Genomic DNA, 21,370 nt, shown 5'->3' on the forward strand with positions numbered 1-21,370 from the left:
CAGAGGGAGAAAGTGACAGCATCCACCACACATTGTGGGGCAGTGAGCTTGTGCCTTTACCAACTTTGTTCTCTTTCGAAGAAAATCACTTACTGGCCAACCAACATGGACTTGAGAGGAAATGTCCTCTGAGAAAAATGTGTCTTTACTGTGATTCGATTTGCTCTGTTCTTTTGGGTTCCTTTGAACACTGGTTTCCATCTTGTTTTCTAATGTCACTAAGTGAAGAAAAGTCCTGTGCACACAGGACACAGCAGGGTCTGATGCTCATAGCAATTTATTTTCTGTCATTACAGAGATCCTCAGGAGTTACAGAAAAGGGTACGTATTGCAGAAGCCCTCCCATCCTGATGAGTCACCCAGATGACGAGGAATGTGCCACGGTCTCGCTGGCCTTCCTGTGGACAGGCAGCCTGAGTGGAGCTTCCTCTCATGGATGAGGACCTAGGCTGTGATGGGAGGGAGGGATGGTTGTTGTAGATAGAGCATGATGGTCACATTCTGCAGTCCCTGGGAGCAACTGCATTCTCTGAGCATGGGGTGAGCTTGTGCGCATTGATTTGCTGCGTGTCTTTTTGAATTCATGTGGTGAGTGTCCAAAATACATAATGCCAAGGTCATGTAGAGGCCCAGCCTCTATCATGCAGCCTCCTCCTGGTTTCCGTGTTCTGTGCTCAGGAAACACAGCAACATGAAAAGGTAACCAAAGGGCTTGCCCTAGGGTGTGAGTGGCAGGATGAGCACTTGCCTTCCTAGGAGGATGGAGGGTGACTCATGCATTACGAGGTGGGGAGAGACAAATGTGGCTGTGGGACAGCAGAGGCTCCAGGATGTCCCCATTGAACCCACCGTGGACAAAGGTTTTTGTTTGCTCCTGAAGGCCTTTGCAAGAAACAAGTCAAGGTGGTTGGCTTAAGGTCATATGAAAATAAAATTAACCCAGTTCTGGATTGAGTTTCTTTTAGGAGCCCGCGTTTGGTGGAAATACATTGTATGTGAGTTGAATTTGATTGCTCTGTAGATGTCCATACTTAACCCACATTTTAAAAGAATGAGGCTGCTGTGATTTTAAAATGTCCCTCACTAACCTCAGAAATTATCTCCTCATAACCCAATTCCACAGTCATCTCTTATCTTCAGAATACAGTTTTTTTGTGTGTGGTATTCGGGGCCTTCTGCTGTGTGTGATCAAAGGCACAAATCAGCGTTACCAACACTGAGGTTCTAAGAATTCCCCGACAGCTGCCCAGTGGGCTCTGTGAGAGAGACAGCAGGTACAGCCTTGGCCTGGGCCTGAAAAGGAACACAATTTTGAGGAGCAGAAGGAAGGCATGAGGGCAGCAGAGCCACGGGGGGAAGCCGAGGTGCAACATCAGGAAGTCAGTTCTTCGTCATCACCTGGGCGTGGCCGGGATGTTCATATTCCAGCTGAGGGAGAACGGGTCGAGCTCCGACTTCATAGCTGGCGTTAGCACTGTCTGCCCGTCTTCTTGAGAGCCTGAAGAGAGAAGCTACTTTGTTGTTTCTTGTCTTCTCTATTTTCTGTATGTTGATGGCAGTGGCACCACCAGAAATTAATGAGAGGCAGAGAACAGGAGTGAGTTCCCGAAATAGCCAGTGTGGCCCAGAGAGGACATGATCGGCAGGGATGGACTTCAGGGTCAGGCCAGACACAGAGCAGTTCCCAGGCCTGGTCTCTCTGGCTGGGACAGAGATCAGCTCTTACTTTTCACCTGCTTCTGGGCGTGGCCTGACAGCTGGTCCTCGTGTAGTTGCTGTTAGCCAAGTGTGATTTGGCCAGAATCCTGTGTGACTGAAGGGAGTGTCAGCTTTCAGGCAGGATGGCTGCCCCACACTGTAGTTGCAGGGGAGGTGAGAAGGGACCCTGCTTCAGTGCAAGGTGAGCTCAGCAAAAGGAGCGGAGTCCAGGTGGTCCTTGCAGCTTTCCCGTGTGACCCTTGAGACATCACTTCGCCTGTTTCTCTGAGATAGTCTTGGAATTATTAGTCTCAAACTCTGTTTTGTTTTACTTATGTGTAGAGGAATCCTGGCCGTGGCTGGTCACTGGGAGGGCAAGGACTATGTCCTCCTCGTTCCTTCTCATCCCAGAGCTCAGAGCTCAGCCCTGGGCAGCCCATCTTGGGCCCCAGTAATGATCCAGTGCTTCCAACCCCCTTGCTGAGATCCAGCGCCAGTGTGAAAAGGCTCTCTGCTCATCCCCTTCAATCTGTTGTTTCTCATGGTAATCTGGAAACCTGAGTGGGTTCTGATCCAAGGTCACAGGAGAATAGGGGGGCTCCTGAAGTCACTGAAGTTTCCCCTCATTCTACTCTGGCTGCCTTGGTTCAGCTTTTCTCCTTGCAGAAGATGCTCTCTTTCTGTTGATGAGTCCTCCTCTGCTGGACCAGGCGTTTTCATTCTTGTTGTGGCATCCCCTTCACATCACAGGGGACCTGGAGCTTGTGCCTGTGCCCCTGAAGTACCCAGCCATGAATGATCAGATCAGAGCAAACCACTCTGCCAGGAATCAGCAAGGGGGGAGAGTCACATCTCCCTCACCTTTGGGTTTAGACCTGTGCATTCCATTGTGGTCCTCCATGGCATATGAGCCCATTCATGTTTAAATAAGTGAAAAATTCATAACCTTCTCACAAGAGCCATACTATAAGTTCTCAGCTGCCAAATGTCTGCTCTTAAGAGAGCATCTCCATTCTCCCTGAATCACCTGGGAAGCAGCTGCTGTGAGTCTGGCCCACATTCTGTTCACTGCACTCACCTGACTCAGTGCATGTGCATCAAGGCTGGAATCTCGGGTTCTCAGATTGGAGGTAAGAGATCCTCTGAGCCAGTGTCGGTGAACAGTTGAAAGGGATTATTCGGGTTCTCTGTCTCACCTGAAGGCTCCCAACTGTGACCAGGGCCTTCCTAATGGCCCCTGAGTTCACAGAGCCCAGGGAGAGTCACCGTGGACTGAGCAGTAGTGCTGATGTTTGTGTCTCTGTACTTGGGCTCATGGGCACCACCTCTGGATCCATCCAGGAGGAAATAGACTGGTCAGGTAGGGACCAACACTCCAGGGTTGACCAGTGAGGAGGGTTCTTGGGGATTGGGTGACACTTGTTTTGGAGCCTAGGATGGGATCAGTGAAGTGACTAAATATGAAAGGAAATAGGTGTAGAAGTGTGATTTGGTTTATGTATCTTAATGAGAAAATTGTAAGAGTTTTGTTCTCATGAGCTTTGTGTGAGTTGTGTTGTCACCATCATTTCTTGCTCTGGTGTTTAAAGATTACATTTTGCAAAGACCAGATCAGTCCTGCCTTTGCCACAGCAAGCACCAGAGCCCTGGGTTTGATGAGGCAGCGTTTTGTTGTGAATGGAGATGACAGGATGAGTGTGCAGGTGTAACGCTGAGTGTGGGGTGGGACACAGCCTCTCACAGGTGCTACGTGATCCTGAAGACAAAGTCTTTCATACGTGTGCCAGGAGCTGAAAGGAGCCCACCCTCTTTCTCTACACTCTTGGGACCTGCAACGGCATCTTCCTGTTCTGTCCTCAGCGTCTGCTGCTGCTCTAAGGGTGCTCCCTGGGTGGGATGACACAGGGAGTCCTTCCTCTGGGATTCCTGCGTGTGCCCCAGCATCCTGGAGTCCTCAGGGCGGAACACTTGACTGAGCACAGTTTTGGCCTCCACTCCTCACCCAATCCCATCCAATCCCAAATCCGTGGGCTTTGAATGAAACCTACATTGGCTTTCATTGGAGAGGCCCGAGTCCAGCTGTGGCTCAAGGCCCTCTGTGGCTGGCAGGAATCCTCGGGGATATGTGTGGAGGGGCTGCTGTGTTGCTGTAGGCAGTGGCTCTCGCCCTCCCTGTAGCCTGGTCCCTGGAATCCACTGGGCCCAGGGCAGAGCCTCTTGGGTCACTTGTCTTGTGACACCCTCGTCTCTGGCCCAACAGCCTCGTCCTGCTCCCCACACTCCAGTCAGGCCCAGCTTGTTCTCTGTGTCAGGCCTGCCAGGTGCCCACCCTCCTAGTCTTCCCACAGCTCAGGCAAACCCTGGGAGGCCCCCTCATTTCTGTGCTGACAACTGCTGGCCTCACCTGCAGATTAAAGCAACTGGGACAAGAGGCTTTATCTTGAATTCTGTTCCATTGTTTCCAAATACTCAGAAGCTGGTGGGATTCGTTTGACGACTGAATATTTTCCAAGTCTCTAGGGTCATTCCAGGCATAGAACAGTCACTGTATCTGTGACGTCATTCATCATCAGCTCCCACAGCCCCCAACACAACCCCAGGCCTGTGGACATCGGTTATGATCACCTCCCACGGGCCCCAACACAACCCCAGGCCTGACTGAATCTGTGGCATTGGCCATCATTGCCTCCCACAGGCCCCAACACAACCCCAGGCCTGGGCAGGTGCTGCCGACCCAGGGTGTGATCCGTGTGTTGACTGGAGGCTGGCAGTGCAGCCTTGGCCTTCTTTCCGATGTTCTTCTATTGGAGACCAGTAGGACTGGTGGAGGTCCACAAGGAGGAAGGAAATGGGATTCGTGAAGGAACAGAAGCAGGCCCTACAGGAGGAGGAGGGAGGGATTCCACGTCATGCACGACATTGTGAAGAGGGCGGCCGCCTCTTGGAGGAACAGAATGACATGGCTTCCCCTCCCTTGGCTGTTATGGAATATGAGGGCTGGGAAAGTGTGTGGGAAGTCGGAGGTCCCTCCCTCGTAGCACAGAGGAAATGATACGGGCTGTGGAGAAGTCTCCAGAAATGGGCACATCAGAGGCTCTGGGGTTGGCTCCACAGCCCTGGGACAGCGGAGTCTGAGGGGTTCTCTCGACAATAACTCTCCCTTTTCCTTCTTATGGCCGCCCCCATCACCGCTTCTCCTCTGGACACTCTGATGCTTGCTTCCCAGAACTGGAAGACTCCACCATTACAGGCCACCAGCAGGTAATTGATCTCCTCTTATATGCTCTCTCTCTTTTATCCTCTTTCTGACTCCTGAGCTCCTTTCTTAGCTCTGGTCCTTTTCCTCTTTCCTCTCTTGTGATTGTTCTGAAGGACCTGGTCTTATCCCACAGTTGAGGTCCTCGGGTCTTCAGTGTCGATAAAACCCCTCCCCAGCCCTCCTGCCCGCTGCCTTGGCATTGCCCTGTTTACTGGCCCCCAGGCTGCAGCTTTGAATCTTGCTGAACAACCCTTCAGGGTCCAGGGAGGGGCTGGGCTGGGGTCAGATGAGCTGGACCCCACCATGCTGGAGGGACTCCCAGTGACATCTGGGTCTGCTCTGGGCACTCCCTGCCCAGATAGGACTTTTCCTGCACTGGCGTCTCTGGACATACACAACTGTTCTCCTTCTCACAGGTGTCAGCATGTTCCTCCTCTGCATCTGCAGAAGCAGCAACAGAAAAGACAAAAGTGGAAGAGGAAGAGTGAGTGTGCGGCGGGCAGAATGATGAGGGAAGCAGACACGTGCCCGTGTTCTTTATGGCTACGCTCACTTTCTTGTTGTCCCATCAGGAAAACCGGGAAGAAAACCAAGAAGCCCAGGAAGAATACCTGGCGGAATGTCCTGAACCGCTGGGACATTTTTAATATATTTTAGAGACCCCTGAAGGTAAGTGAAGAGATGCCCCGAGAACATCCTCCAGGAAACACACCCAGAGCAGCCCCTGAGCCAGCTGGGCTGAGCCTGCCACAGGCTGCTTAGTGAGGGAGACACTGGGGTGCTGGTCGGGCCACCGTGTGCAGGATACCAGGGGCTGTGCACTGTGTTATTTGCTGCAGTGACACGTCAGCTCACCAGCATCTCATTTGGGGGGACCCAGCTCTGTCCCCCCAGCCTCTTGAGGCCAACAGGGAGTATCACTAGTTCATCCTGAGGAGACTCTAGGGTTGACCATGAATCGCCCCCAGTTCAGGCCTCCTGGGAAAGGTGTGAGAAGGTGAGAAGGATGGAGCATCCCCAGGCTCCTTGTCACACGAGCACGCAGCCCACACGGCCCAGTATTGCCCAGTATTGAGGCCAGCGGGCACTCAGTAGGTCCTGGCATCAAGCAGGGGACATGGCAGGATCCAAGAAGCACTGAAATGTGCCCAGTCCTAGGGGTCCTTCGGCCTCTGTGGGGGCCTGGGGACCTGGAGTGACCTCATGGCCCCATTTTTCAAGATGAGGTTGGAGGCTTCTGTATGTAGAAAGCACTGGCTTGGGCGTCAGTGGTTCTGTATCTGTTCCAAATGCCAACAAAACAAACCCCTGAAGACATTTCAGGGCCATGCTCACTTGGGAAGGGTTGAGGGCATGATTCAGGGAGCCTCTGTTTTTTAAATCTATTTTCCAATCTTGAAATCAGGCACACATATAAACGTCTGTTTGTGTGTATCTATACACTGTTTTTCACTCTTTCAAATGTATGTCTTCTGTAACCCTATTATTATAGAATATACTAAAGTGAGAAATTTGTCTTACCAAAGCGTAATTTTAAAAATTACAATACAAAGACAGGTCTGGTGGGGATGTTAGAAAGACCAGGTCTTACTAGGCAATACCAATGACGTGCTCCAGGCAGCTGTGCATGTTCAATGTGCAGCTCTTCTGTCTGGATGGCACAGAGGATCTGGGTGGCAAGGCAGGGTCACCACCCCCACCCTGTGTCATGAGACCTCCTGCTCCCCTTAGGGCCCAGGGCTCTGCCTGTTGATCCTGGAATCCTCAAAATCCCCCCGTTTCTCTGTGTCTGTTTTACTCTCCAGGGAACCAGCCCCCTGAAGGTGCCTGTGTGAGCGCCCAGGTTCAGTTCTTCCTCCATGACACTTACAGACACTCTCTGTGGACAGATAACCCCTCAGCAGAGAGCAGCCCACAGGCCTCAGTGTCTTGGCATCTGAGTAGACCTGACTGTGGGGAGCTCAGGGGCCCAAGGTCACCTTCCAGGGCCCGAGGAGCTCTCTGAGACCTGCACGACCCCAGGGAGCCCCTCCTCCCTCCGCCTCTGTGCCTCCCCAGTGACCCTTGCACCTCTGTCTGTGTTGCAGATTCCACGAACACCAGGAAGGGGCCTGATGTGGGGATGTCAACTTGGCTCAGACTTGATGTGGATCGTGATTGTTTTGGGAACTATGTTACTCTGAAAACTTTTATAATCTTTGCTTAATTTGTTTTTAAATATTTTCCTGGCTGGGCACGGTGGCTCGTGCCTGTAATCCCAGCACTTTGGGAGGCCGAGGCGGGTGGATCACCTGGGGTCAGGAGTTCGAGGCCAGCCTGGCCAAGGTGAAACCCCGTCTCTACTAAAAACACAAAAATTAGCTGGGCATGCTGGCGGGCGCGTGTAATCCCAGCTACTCGAGAGGCTGAGGCAGGAGAATCGCTTGAACCTGGGAGGCGGAGGTTGCAGTGAGCCAATGGAGATCATGCCACTGCACTCCAGGCTGGAGACAAAAAAAAAAAAAAAAAAAAATTCTGACTTTAACCTCTGTTTTTTAGAGGGTACAAATTGTTCTTTTGTTGTTTCCATTTTACATTTTTTTCTGAAGTTATATTCCAATTGTTTTCATTCTTTCTGAAGTTTTGTTCACTCAGTTTTGAGTTTTTGTAATTTTGATAGACGACTTTTGTGCTTTCATTTTCTTAATTACTTTTACCTCATTTTTAAAACAAATCCATAGTACGGTAAGTTACATCAAGATGGAGTATTTTTGTTTTGTAGTGGTTTATATTCTGGATGTATTTTACATATATAAGTGTTAATGGTCTGGTGCAGTGGCTACTGCCTGTGATCTCAGCAGTTTGGAAGACCAAGGTAGGAGGATTGCTTGATCCCAGGAGTTTAAGACCAGCCTGGGTAACATAGCGAGACCTCATCCCTATAAATAGAACTTTTTAAATTAGCTGGGCATGGTGGCATCTGTCTGTAGTCCCAGCTACTTGGGAGGCTGAGGCAAGAGGATTGCTCGAACCCGGGAGGTTGAGGCTGCAGTAAGCCATGACTGCACTCCAACCTGGTGACAGAGCGAGACCCTGTCTTTAAAAAAAAAAAAAAGTTTATTAATATCAGTTAGAAATCTAGTTGTTCATTGCAGAACCAAACCAGTTTATAGGAGACATGAGCACTGGGAGGGAAATGTTACGTTTTCACTCCAGGCCTTGAATCCTAGCCAGCAGCTGTGTGTCCTTCAGGGTTCTGTGGTTCCTGGTCCCAGAGAAATCACTCGCTCCAATGTAACAAGCGAAGAGTTCTTTAGGTGATAGCCGCTGGGCCCAGCCTTGCTGTCGTCTTTGCTGTCTCGTAAGCCTCGTGTTGCTCACGTTCAGTTGTGTGTGAGTGCACTGACTGTACCATGAGCTTCTCCAAGCACGTGCAAGCAATTTGAGAGGATGTTTTATCGGGTGGGTCAGGTGAGGGAGATAACAGGGAGCAAGAAGGAGAGTTATTAATTCATGTGAAACTACCAGCCCTTCGTCGCCTAACTTGTGATTTACAGACACTGAGCACACTGCAGGTTGAGAAGGTGCTTGGTCCTTTTTGTAGCCTTACCCTGTGCTCTTTAGAGCTGTGAGTGTGCTGCTTTTTCTCACCATTTTGTTTCTTGTAGAGTTTTGTCCTTGATACTGGAAAACATTTTGAAGACAAGACTCTAGACTCTGAACAGTGGCCTATGCCACGCTAGTTTATTGGAAAATGAGAAACTTACATTACTGACAAGCTTGGAAGATTTTTCTGTCCTGCAATGGCCTGTGTTTCCCTAGTCTTTACCTTGCCACTCTGCTTTATTCTCTTTTTGTGTGGCAGTAGTTATGATGCCAACTTTTGGGGTTTCTTTGTCCTCCTCTTTTCTTCCTACCTGCCAGCATTCAAATGGCCACTTCTATTAAGTGATGGAATTCAGGAATGTATTTCTGTATATTAATCCTGATACGGTTTCACTCATCCCTCTGTTTAACATTTAGGGTACAAAGTAGTCACTGGGAGGTGCCACTCAGTATACAGCACTGTGTTTAGAAATTGAGGGAGCCATGAAATATTGAGCCTCTGCTCTCTGAGACCTCAGCCAGGTGCAAAGAGGAGATGCAGAACCGCATTTCAGGTTGTGTTATGTACACCCAGCAGCACCAAAATGTGCCTGGGAATCATGGGGGTCAGAAATTTCGAGGCAGGTATGGCTGAGGCTTTATGAAAAAAGATGGGGTCTGTGCCAGGCCTTAGACGTGGGAGAAGGAGGGTGTGTCAGGAAGCAGAAAGAGCATCACCAAAGTGCTGCTGTGGGGCACGTGGGCCTTGTTTGGGGAACAGCAGCGGCTTTGTGTGTCAGGTTTGCCGCACCTGTGGGAGGCTGCATTGGTAAATAAGCCCCACGAAGTAGACTGGGGTCACTTAAATTAAAATTAAAAGTATATATGGCTTTGAAGGCCAGCTGAGTGATATTAATAGAAACTATAAACAGTATCACATTTATTGAAGACAGCTTTTGCTGCCAAAGGAGTTTTTGAACTTTTTTGGATTGTGTAGTTGGTGGGTAAAGAATTATTGACCTAAATGTATCCGATCTTTGAGTGTTTTGGAGGTGAAATGGCTAAGTCAAAGGCGATGAGTGTTTTTGAGACTCTTAATGTTAATTGCAAAATGAACCTCTAAAAAGGCAGTGCCAACTTAGACCATGACTGAGAGCTCTTGTTTTATCTTGTCCTGCTGAGCTGGGTGTTACAACATTGAAACCTTCTGCAGTGTTTTCTTTCTTTCTCTCTCTGTCTCCTCCCTTCATCCCTTTCTTTCTTTTACTTCTCTTAGGATAGGCTCTTCTGTACTTTTTTGATAGAGGTAACCATTTGTCACACCATTTTCCATAGGGCCTGCTGTCTTCCCATTCATTGGTGACGGCACATTTATCCTACCCTAAGCTTTGATAATGTGTCAGGATCTTTCTGTCCTGTCCTCTCAAAGAGGTTAAGTATTTTTTATAATGACTTATAACTGACTGAAGTTATAATAGTTTTCTAATGTCAAATATAAAAATAGGCTGGGTGCGGTGGCTTACCCCTGTAATCCCAGCACTTTGGGAGGCCAAGGCAGGTGAAACGCTTGAGTCCAGGAGTTTTGAGACCAGCCTGGACAACATGGGGAAACCCCATCTCTACAAAACAAAAATGAAACAAAAATTATCCGGGTGTGGTGTTGCAGGCATGTAGCCCCAGTTACTCAGGAGGCTGAGGTGGGAGGATGGCTTGAGCCTGGGAGGTGAAGGTCGCAGTGAGCTGAGATCACACCATTGCACTTCAGTCTAGGCAACAGAATGAGACTCTGTCTCAAAAAAAAAATGTGTACACTTTATTGACTCATTTATGTCTGATCGGTATTTTTGATTACAAATTGTTTAGCCACTACTTTAAAGCTTGCTTTATTTTTTTCTGAATTTTATTGACTCATTTATGTCTTAGTGTTTTTTATTACAAATTATTTATTGTTTAATCACTACCTTAGAGCCTGTTTTATTTTTTCTGAATTTTATTGACTCATTTAGGTCTTAGCCCTTTTTATTACAAATTATTTATTGTTTACTCACTACAGCCTGTTTTATTTTTTCTGAATTTTATTAAAGGATGATATTGATGATGAAATGTCTTATGATGAACATTTAGAGGTTTATTTTGAACAACTGGCAATTCCAGGAATGATGGAATAAAACATATGAAGTAGAAGGACTGGAACCTCCATAAAAAAATACTTTAAGTTACCTACAAGTGATCCTAGTCAGGTATGTTACAGTCTTAATGGCTTTTCAGAAATTTGACAGAAAATTACTATTGATCTCATTGGATGTTTACATGAATTTTAAGCCTTTGGTTTTCTTTTAACTCTGTTTTTCACAGGTATGAATTGATAAGAAATACCTGCACCTTTCCTCCTTCCTATCTTTCCCTTGCCTACAGAAAATTAAAAAGTAAAACAACGGACATCTACATATTCTTCATTCAGATTAACATGTTGCTAGCATTTGCCACCTCTGCATTTTCTTTCTCTTTCTGTAAGTACTTTCTTCTCTGAATCATTTGAAAGTAAGTTGCAGAGAGCATGATGTTTTACCCCAACACTTCAGCATTTATCTCTTGCGAATAATGACGTATTTCTACATAATTACAATTCTACCATCTAACTATAATATAGTAATTTAATGTACAACCCATATTCAGGTTTACCTAATTGTCTCCGAAATGTTCTTTATTTTTGGTTTACACCCACAGTGTAATGAAAGATTAACCTTGCCTTTGGTTGTCATGTCCCTCTCTTCATTTACTTTGGAGTAGTTCTTTCAATACATGAAACATTTTGGAAAATCTAGGCTCTTTGTTTTGTACAGTGACCCATAATCTGATATATCTGATGGTTTTCTTCTTCTCCTGACTAGAATAGATTAAGCATTTTGGCAAGAATACCGATTGAACAGTGTTCTCATGAGTGGATTCAGATTAAACAGAGAATAATGCCTAATCCAGATTAGGCAGTGTTGGGTACTTATTGCCTCACACCGGGGGATGTTTGAGTCTGTTTGTCCCATGATTGATGAAGCTATGTTTCGTAATTTTGGTTGAGGTGGTGTCCACTGGACATCTCCTTGTGAAGGGAGCTTTCCCCTTTGTTCTTAGTCCTGTGGGACGAGACATCAAAGCACTGTGAACGTTTTATTCCCCGGCAACCTTCATGAGCTGGTTTCAGTGTCATTGCTGAAGCCTCTTGGAAACATCGATTACACCTGTGGTTCCAATGGTGATTTTTTCTCATTCCTTTTACATTGATTACCTGCCTCCTTCAATGAGGTAGATGTTGTCTGCTCCCCATGTTTTCCCCTTCAAAATGTTTAATTTTAATTTAAATGATTAATACAGCTAAGTTATTTCAACAGGCAAATGAAAACAGTAAAGTGGCAGTTTCACCCAGAAAATAACAGCGCTGGTTGCTCATGGCTCACACTCTTCTGAAACGACTCAGGAAGAGCCTGAGGAAGGCCATGTTGTTTGTCTACCTGGGACTAGTAAGTATAGAAATAGGATTCCTTTGTTCTTAAAGTTTAGTTTTGACTTTACTTTTAAAATATAATTTCTTTGGTATGATTAAGCTCATGCCTGTAATCCTAGCATTTTGGGAGGCCAAAGAAGGAGAATTGCTTGAGCCCAGGAGTTTGAGACCAGCCGAGGCATCATAGGGAGACCACACACACACACACACACACACACACACACACACCCCGGAAGTGGTGGCATGCAACTATGGTCCCAGCTACCTGGGAGGCTGATGTTGGAGGATCATTTGGGCCCAGGAGGTGGAGGCTGCAGTGAACCGTGATTGTGCCACTGCACTCCAGCCTGGATGACAGAGCAAGACCCTGTTTCACAAAAGAAGAAGAAGGAGACCATCTGTTAGTCTTCTTGATTTTTGTAAAATGTGATATGTGATGGTTGATAAGCTTTATGAATATGTCAGTCTGTGGCCATTTAATTTTGAACTAAGGACTTGTTCTATTACAGCACAGTAATCATTTTACTAATTAGTGACTATTTGTCATTGAAAACAATACATTTAGTTTTAATACAGTTGAGTACTCACATATTTCTGGGGAAACTTGGTCAGGACATTTCAACTGAGAATTGTCAGGCACCTTCTCACTGATAAGCGTGCTGCTCGGTGGTGCAGCTCACGTGCAGACGACTCCCTTCATGTAATTTAGTAGGAAAATAACAGAAATACTTGTATATAAAGTAAAGCAAAATTCTGGTTATTGAATCACAGCACCTACTGAAGGAAGTTCTCAAGTTCTGATTGAGTTCTAAAAGTTTTTTGAAGATTGGAATTCTTCATATGTAAGTAAAAACAATTTCTGATGACCCATTTCTAGTCCATCTTCTAAAGAAGTATTTAATCTGGGCCGGGTGCGGTGGCTCACACCTGTAATCCCAACACTTTGGGAGGCTGAGGCAGGTGGATCACGAGGTCAATAGATCAAAACCCTCCTGGCCAACATGGTGAAACCCCGTCTCTACCAAAAACAAAAATTAGCTGGGCATGGTGGCACATGTCTGTAGTCCCAGCTGCTTGGGAGGCTGAGGCAGGAGAATCCCTTGAACCCGGGAGGTGGAGGTTGCAGTGATCCAAGATTGCACCACGGCACTCCAGTCTGGTGACAGAGCGAGACTCCAACTCAAACAAAGTATTTAATCTGAGCTGGGCATGATGGCTCACTCCTGTAATCTCAGCACTTTTGGAGACCAAGGCATGAGGGTTACTTGAAACCAGGAGTTGGACACTAGCCTAGGCAACAAAAGCAGGACCCCATCTCCACAGAAAACTTAAAAATTAGCTGTGCAGGAGGCTGAGCTGGGAGGATCACTTGAGCTTAGGAGTTGGAGGTTACAGAAAGCTGTGATCATGCCACTGCACTCCAGGCTTGATGACAGACAAAACTAACAAAGTGTTTAATCCATAAGATGACCACATTTATAGGAGCCTCCTGGCAATCTTAGCCTGGAGCCATGAAGGAAGACAGCGTGTGAAAGCAAGTGCAGGCTGGCCTCTGGCCGCTGAGGATCAGGACAGGATGTGGAGTGAACATCTTCATCAAACTTTATTGCTTGGATTGGAAAAAAAATTCCTATCTGTAGATCAGCCTTAAAATATATCCTTCCATAAAATATTATCTTTCCCATATTTTGAGGCCATGCTATTGGTGCTACCTGAGGGAACAGTATTGTGTCCTTGATTTGATGAGATCAGTAGCTTTCTTATCTTACTGAATGACATCCACAGAACTCAGGAACCCACAGAACTCAGAAACAGAAGCTACATATTAAGTGAATTTGTATCTTACTTGTTATGATATTACTGTGTATAAGAAATAGAGATGGTGGGCTGGGCACGGTTGCTTACACCTGTAATCCCAGCACTTTGGGAGGCTGAGGTGGGTGGATCACGAGGTCAGGAGATCGAAACCATCCTGGATAACATGGTGAAACCCCGTCTCTACTAAAAAAATACAAAAAATTGTATAAAAAAATACAAGAACTACAGGCACCTATAGTTCAAGCTACTCGGGAGGCTGAGGCAGGAGAATGGCGTGAACCTGGGAGGCGGAGCTTGCAGTGAGCTGAGATCTGGCTGCTGCACTCCAGCCTGGGCGACAGAGCAAGACTCTGTCTCAAAAAAAAAAAGAAAAAAAAAAAGGTGACCAGGTGCTATGGCTCATGTCTGTAATCTCAGCACTTTGGAAGGCTGAGGCGGGCAGATCACAAGGTCAGGAGTTCGAGACCAACCTGACCAACATGGTGAAACTCCGTCTCTACTAAAAAAAATACAAAAATTAGCAGGACCTGGTGGCATGCACCTGGAATCGCAGCTACTTGGGAGGCTGAGACAGGAGAATTGCTTGAACCTGGGAGGCAGAGGTTGCAATCAGCCAGATGCCACCACTGGACTCCAGCCTGGTGACAGAGCAAGACTCTGTCTCAGGAAAAAAAAAAAAGAAAAAAAATGAAATAGAGGGTTTTCCCCCCAACTGACGTCAGCTGGGGGGGGTTTCTGGTGCTTGGTGCTATCAGGTGTTGAAAGTGCTCCCTACCTAAAAAGGAAAAATCTCAAAAATGAAATTATCAAGGGAATTGTAGGTATCAGCTTTATATTTGTATAAGTTATTATAGAGTTGGATTTTAAGAGTTTTGCCTGCTTCAGACTTCTCCCATTGTGTGTTTTTTTTTTTCTTTTATGTATATCTTACTACCTATTATTTCATAAACATTATTCACTTATTAGAATCTGTCATTGTCCTCTGCTGCATTTCTTCAGTGGTCAGGACCATCCATGGGTTCCCCACCATCCAGCATTTTCTTCTAATACTGTTATAGTTTTACTAACTATGCTGTGAGTTTTGCATGTGGGTTACTTTTTTCTCACTCAGACCCACTTTTCCAGTATTTACTAAAAGAATTCTTACTTTTTTGCTTTATTCTGTACATCTCTGTTTTGCACATATTAAATTTTTAATTTTAAATTGTAAAGTATATGTAATGTAAACTTTACCAGCTAATCATTTTTAAATGTACAGTTCAGTAATGTTAAGTACATTTTTCAGGGTTGTTCTGTGTTTTGGCTTCTTTGGACTACATTGAAAGAATTGTCCTGGACCACACATAAAATACACTAACACTAATGATAGCTAATGAGCTTCAAAAAGAAAAAAGCTCTATGCATACATCTCATATTTTGTTTTGACATGAGCTTTGGTGGACACATTTCAACCCTAGCAGTCAGATCTAAGATTCCCAGTTGAAAGGATTTCCCCACTTAGTACTTCGACTTAATCAACCCTGCTGCCTTCTGGCCTCCAAGGTTTCTGGTAAGGAATCTACTGATAGCCGGGCACGGTGGCTCACGCCTGTAATCCCAGTACTTTGGGAGGCTGAGGTGGGTGGATCACCTGAGGTCAGGAGTTTGAGACCAGCCTGGCCAACATGGTGAAACCTCATCTCTGAAACCCAGGCTGAAAAGTTAGTGGGGCGTAGTGGCAGGTGCCTGTAATCTCAGCTACTTGGGAGGCTGAGGCGGGAGAATTGCTTGAAACCAGGAGGCGGAGGTTGCAGTGAGCCAAGATTGGCCATTGAATTTCAGCCTGGCAACAGAGGGAGACTCTGTCTCAGAAAAGAAAAACAAAAAAGAAATCTAGTGATAATCTGACTGAGGATCCTTTGTATGTGAGAAGTAGCTTCTCCCTTGTTTCATTCAAGATTCTTTGTCTTCCTTTGTATGTGAGAAGTAGCTTCTCCCTTGTTTCATTCAAGATTGTCTTTTGATACTTTAATTATAATGTGTTGGGTGAGATACTTTGAATTGATCCTATTTTGAGTTTGTTGAGCTTCTTGGTTTTTGTGAAAGTAAGTTTTAATAGAGGCAGGGTCTCATGGCTGGGCGCAGGGGCTCACGCCCGTAATCCCAGCACTTTGGGAGGCCGAGGCGGGCGGATCATCTGAGGTCGGGCGGTTGAGACCAGCCTGACCAACATGGAGAAACCCCATCTCTACTAAAAATACAAAATTAGCCAGGCGTGGTGGCGGGTAACTGTAATCCCAGCTACTTGGGAGGCTGAGGCAAGAGAATCGCTTGAACTCGGGAGGCGGAGGCTGCAGTGAGCTGAGACTGTGCCCTTGCAACAAGAGTGAAACTCCATCTCAAAAAAAAAAAAAAAAAAAAAGACGGTCTCACTCAGTCACCTAGGCTGAAAGGGCTCAAGCAGTCCTTTCGCATGAGCCTCCTGAGTAGCTGAGATTGTATGTGCACACCACCCTACCAGCTTTTCATTTTAACTATGGTTTTTTTCATAGAGACAGAGTCTCACTGTGTTTCCCAGGCTGATCTTGAATTCCTGGCCTGTAACAACCCTTCCACCTTGGCCTCCCAGAGCACTGAGTGTACAGATGGGAGCCCCCATGCCAAGCCTTGGATATTTATGATGTCTTAATATTTTAAATCAAACTTGGGAAGTTTCTTAGATTTTCATTATTTCTTCAGATGTTCTTTTCTTGCCTCTGTCTGTTCTGTGATTCTTATAAACTGATTTGGTCCACTTGATGCTGTCCCACAGGTCCCTTAAGCTCAGTTGATGTTCCTGCAACCATTTTCCTTGTGTTTCTGACACAGGATTATTTCAATTGTTTTGTCTTCAGATTTGCTAATTCTTTCTCTGCTTGGTCAAATCAATCCCTTCTACTAATTTTTTTTTTTTTTTGATATGGAGTCTCACTCTGTAGCCCAGGCTGGAGTGCAGTGGCGCAATCTCTCTGCAACCTCCACCTCCCAGGTTCAAGCAAATCTCCTGCCTCAGCCTCCCAAGTCACTGGGACTACAGGTGCCACCACCACACCTGGCTAATTTTCATATTTTTAGTAAGACACGAGGTTTCACCGTGTTGCCCAGGCTGGTCTTGATCTCCTGACCTCATGATCTGCCCACCTCAGCTTCCCAAAGTGCTGGGATTACAGGCGTGAGCTACCGTGCCTGGCCCCTTCTAGTAATTTTTTTTTTATTATTTCAGGTATTTTAATTTTTAATTGCAAAATACTTTTTGATTTCTTTTTATAATTATCTCTTTATTGAGGTTCTTATTTTGCTCACAGGTAATTTTCCTTTAGTATCCATGTCTTTCTTTAGCTCTTTGGGCATCTTTAAGAGTTGTGGTTAAGTTTTTGTCTAATAAGTATGTCTAATATCTGAGTATCCTCAGGTGTATTTTATATTCACTTACTTAGTTCCTTTGAATGGGCCATACTTTCCAGTTTCTTTGTGTGCCTTGTGATTTGTTTTTGTTATAAACTGGATGTTTCAAACTTAATGTGATAACTCAGGAAGTCAGATTCTCCTTTTACTCCAGGTTTTCCTTGTTTTGAGACGGAGTCTTGCTCTCTCACCAAAGCTGGAATGCAGTGGTGCAATCTTAGCAAGAATTCAGGATTGATTCTCTGGAGCCAAAGGAATTGTTCATAAATTCTGGGGAGGAAATGAGGGTTACTGGAGGGAGTGTTTATTAGAACTATTTCACTAAGAGTCTGATTTTGACATACAGATGTAAGAAGTCACAGTTAATTTTTTTTTTTTTTTGGACTTAACTTTGGAAGTGAAATGTTATCTTGTTCAGTGTAGTGAATTTTTTAAAAATAAAAATACTTAGGAGAGGTGGATCTTCCTTTCTGGATTGTTCAGGACTTTTGAGAGTATGACTGAAGTTGAAGAGTAACTGACTTATTTATTAAACAGAGGAACAAGACTGAATCATGGAAAAATGATCTGTTATTCAGAAGTTTTATTTTGGTATAAGTTACAAAGTTTTATTTGCATTCACATTACTGGATCTAGGGAAGACTAATAAAAAGCTGAGTGTATTTCCTGAGTTGAAATTGTAGGTGTGTCTTGTGACAGTTTGTAAGAAAGACAAGTGGAGTCTCCTCTGCTTCAGCAAAGCTGCTTGAACACGAACCTTCCTGAAACTTTCATGCAAGTTGGTGGGAGCATCCCTAATTGTAATACGGATTTTCAAGGATGTGTTTATTCTGTAAAATAAAGTGCTGTTATGCTGTAAGTTTTAGGAGGCAGGAGTTTTTTATCTTTTGCTTATTAATATGTCACTGATGGTTAAACAGTATGTAACACAGAGTAGGTGTTCAGTAATAATGAAAAAATAAAATGTCATTTCTGTGTTGTTTTAATTTGGATTTATTAGTAAGGGCAACATATTTGACTATTAGTTCTGATGATTAAAAGCTAGTGAGCATTAAGGAAAGAAAAGGTTCTGCGTGGACTTTGAAGGTCGTCTCTATCAATTTGAGGTTGAATGGGAAGAATAGTTTTGTTGAGGTCCTTTAGCTGTGTTATGTGTTATGAGTACTTTTTTTTTTACTCAGGCAAAAGAAAATGTGTGTGTGTTAAATCCAGTCAGCCCTCTTTATCTGTGGGTCCTGCATTCTCACTTTCTGCCAACCTCAGATCAAAAATCTTCCAGAACAAAAGGATGGTTGCATCTGTACTGAACATGTACAAGCTTTTTTTCTCGTCATTATTCTTTATGCAATAAAGTATAACAACCATTTATGTAGCATTTCCATTGTATTAGGTATTGTGAGTAATCTAGAGGTCATTTGAAGGATATTGGAGGGTGCGTCCAGGCTGAAGGCAAGTACTATGGCATTTTATGTCAGGGACACCTACAGATTTTTGTGTCCAGCCATGGATCCTGTACAGTTGAACATTTCCACACGCTGAGGGTGTGATGGGTCTGGGTTGGGTTGGTCCACCATGTTCGAGGAAGTGTGCCCATCATGATTTTACACCCTTGTTGTAAACTTTGGATATGTCTATTTTGATATTTAAAACATTTTCAGATTAAGTCTGAAAATGCCAGTATATTAATATTTTAAAATGGAATTGAGAAGTCATTATTATAATAATAGAATTCATTATTAGAACTTTCTAATAGTAGAAAGGAAGTCTATTTTATAAAATTGTCAGTTCATCTTAAGATCTAATAGTCTTTTGCAATTAACAGCAACTTAATTCAGACTACCTCAAAAGAAGAATTTAACATTGATTTTTGTAGGAAAAAAGCAATTTTAAAGTAGCCTGGGAAAACTTAGGTAAGTTTTCCTTAATCCTGACTCTTAATTTGTGGCTAGAAGTGGCAATGATATGAACATAAGTTGTGCTATTTATTAATTTACTGCTTTTCATAAATCAGCCCCTTTTATGTAATTAGGTAAAAAGAGAAAAATACATTCTTGATTTTGGTGACTAGAGTTGTGGACGCCGGAAAGCTCTGCCACTAAGATTGATGAACCAGACGCGTGTCACTGGCCAGTCACACTGATTCTTAATGCTGTAAGTATGAACATACAGTTAAAAAAAAAAATCTGTTGATAGAATACATCATCTTATGAAATGAAAAGATTTGGTTAAGGAGTTTTTGAACAAATTTCACATTACACTACTGGCTTTACTAAATCTGAGTCTTGTATTTCTGAACAGGGCACCATGGCCTGGCACTGTCACGTTTTCCAGGGAACCTGCCCGAGCTCCTGCAGAAGCTGCTCCTCGGGCCGATGGAGTCCCTTAGCTGGTAGGCCCTTCTTTAGTCACCACAGGATGCCTGCTGACTGAACAGGAAGGAGAGGATGGGCTTTGAATAAAACACAGGTAAGTTTCCCAACTGCTTTTCTTTGATTAAGATTTCAATCTTGGCTGGGCATGTTGGCTCACGCCTGTAATCTCAGTATTTTGGGAGGCCAAAGTGGGCAGATCACAAGGTCAGGAGATTGAGACCATCCCTGGCCAACATGGAGAAACCCTGTCTCTACTGAAAAAATACAAAATTAGCCAGGCGTGGTGGCACATGCCCATAACCCAGCTACTCGGGAGGCTGAGGTAGAAGAATCACTTGAACCCAAGAGGTGGAGGTTGCGGTGAGTGGAGATCATGGCATTGCAATCCAGCCTGAGCAACAAGAGCAAAACTCCTTCTCAAAAAAAACAAAAACAAAAACAACTCCTCCGAGTTGCACATGGCTTGTCCGCGTGTCCCCTGCTTGGCTACAGACTGTGTGCTCAGTCTGCTCTTAGGACCTTTATGCAAGTGTCTGGCCTGCATCAGTGTGAATGCTTGTTCTTGGAATGCTTGCCCACAGCTCCCCTGGGTTGACTTCTTTTGGGAAGCTCTCGAGTAGCTGGGATTACAGGCATGCACCACCACGCCCGGCTAATTTTCTGTATTTTTAGTAGAGACGGAGTTTCTCCATGATTTTCATTTTTTAAATGCTTTTTTGAGATTTGTTTTGTGGCCTAAAATGTGGTCTATCCTGGAGAATGTTTTGTGAGCTGATGAGAAGAACGCAGGTTCTGAAGTTGGTGGGTGAAATGTTCTGTAATTACCTGTCAGGTCCCTCTGACTTCTATTTTGGTGTGTAAGTCTGGTTTTCGTTGCTTTTCTGCCTAGAGGGTGTGTCTGTTACTAAAAGTGGGTGTTGGAGTCCCCAGCTATTGTTGCCTGTCTCTGTTTTTCGATGACTCTTACTTTAATAACTGGGGCTCCTGTGTCAGCTGTGTTTACATTGACAACTGTTCCACCCTCTTGCTGAATTGATCCCTTTATCATTTTATAATGACCTTGATTTTCTATTTTTGTGCTTTGTAGACTTAAAGTCCATTTTGTGTGACAAGCATAGCAGTGGTGATTCCTTTCCTTTCTGATCTTCACCGAACCTCGCTTTTTCACACTCACCGAAATGTCTACTTAAAGCCACGGCACCTCTTTGAATTTTTCACATCTACTGTATGGTGATGGTAGATTTCCTTTTCATCTGTACTCTGAAGGAATCCGAAACAGGCATTTTTACAAGTCTAGGAAGGAAACAAAAATCTATGTGTCAAAAGAATGAACATAGAAAATAACATGTCCTGGTTAACAAAAGTTCTCATTGTAAAGTGTTATGCACAAGATATGGAATTTTATGTGCCATAAATGAAGTTGTCTTGTCTAAAACTACTTTTAAAAATTACATGTTACTTTAATAAAGGTATTTTTGAGAATTTGGTGACTTCTTATTTCCTAGACCTCTTTAATTTCATATTAAATTCCAGCATGAATTTTAATGCTGGATTTTAATGGATTTTAATGGATTGTGTGGTTGTCTAAATGTTAAGAGTCTGAAGACCTCAAGTGGGCAGGAGCTGGGCAGGGGCAGGATCACGATGCAGGCAGGACCAGGGTGCAGTGTGGTTGGGCTCCAGTAGGAACGGGGTGCTGGTGGGGCAGGGGTGGGGGTAGGTGTGGGGGGCGTCAGA

At 44.7% G+C, this 21,370-nt stretch overlaps 1 protein-coding gene across 37 annotated transcripts in view; it reads left to right on the plus strand.

Moving 5' to 3' along the window:
• LOC103247843 (protein FAM153A-like) overlaps positions 1-21,115 on the plus strand; it is a 101,075-nt gene extending 79,960 nt beyond the window's left edge. For 31 of the 37 annotated variants that reach the window (XM_073018577.1, XM_073018586.1, XM_073018598.1 and 28 more), the window contains 12 exons: positions 297-321; positions 4,925-4,959; positions 5,374-5,441; positions 5,530-5,626; positions 7,045-7,681; positions 10,606-10,761; positions 10,877-11,031; positions 11,908-12,036; positions 12,792-12,862; positions 19,291-19,412; positions 19,560-19,727; positions 20,721-21,115. In XM_073018577.1, the coding sequence (XP_072874678.1) occupies positions 297-321; positions 4,925-4,959; positions 5,374-5,441; positions 5,530-5,614 (213 nt within the window). In that variant the 3' untranslated portion in view covers positions 5,615-5,626; positions 7,045-7,681; positions 10,606-10,761; ... (4 more) ...; positions 19,560-19,727; positions 20,721-21,115. Of the gene's footprint in view, positions 1-296; positions 322-4,924; positions 4,960-5,373; positions 5,442-5,529; positions 5,627-7,044; positions 7,682-10,605; positions 10,762-10,876; positions 11,032-11,907; positions 12,037-12,791; positions 12,863-19,272; positions 19,413-19,559; positions 19,728-20,720 lie in introns of all 37 variants that reach the window. The other 6 variants (XM_073018585.1, XM_073018600.1, XM_073018597.1 and 3 more) reach the window with 6 other exon arrangements.
• Positions 21,116-21,370: the final 255 nt, after the last annotated feature.

This window comes from Chlorocebus sabaeus, chromosome 8 (genome assembly GCF_047675955.1).
Source record: "Chlorocebus sabaeus isolate Y175 chromosome 8, mChlSab1.0.hap1, whole genome shotgun sequence".
NCBI classification, from domain to species: Eukaryota; Metazoa; Chordata; class Mammalia; order Primates; family Cercopithecidae; genus Chlorocebus; species Chlorocebus sabaeus.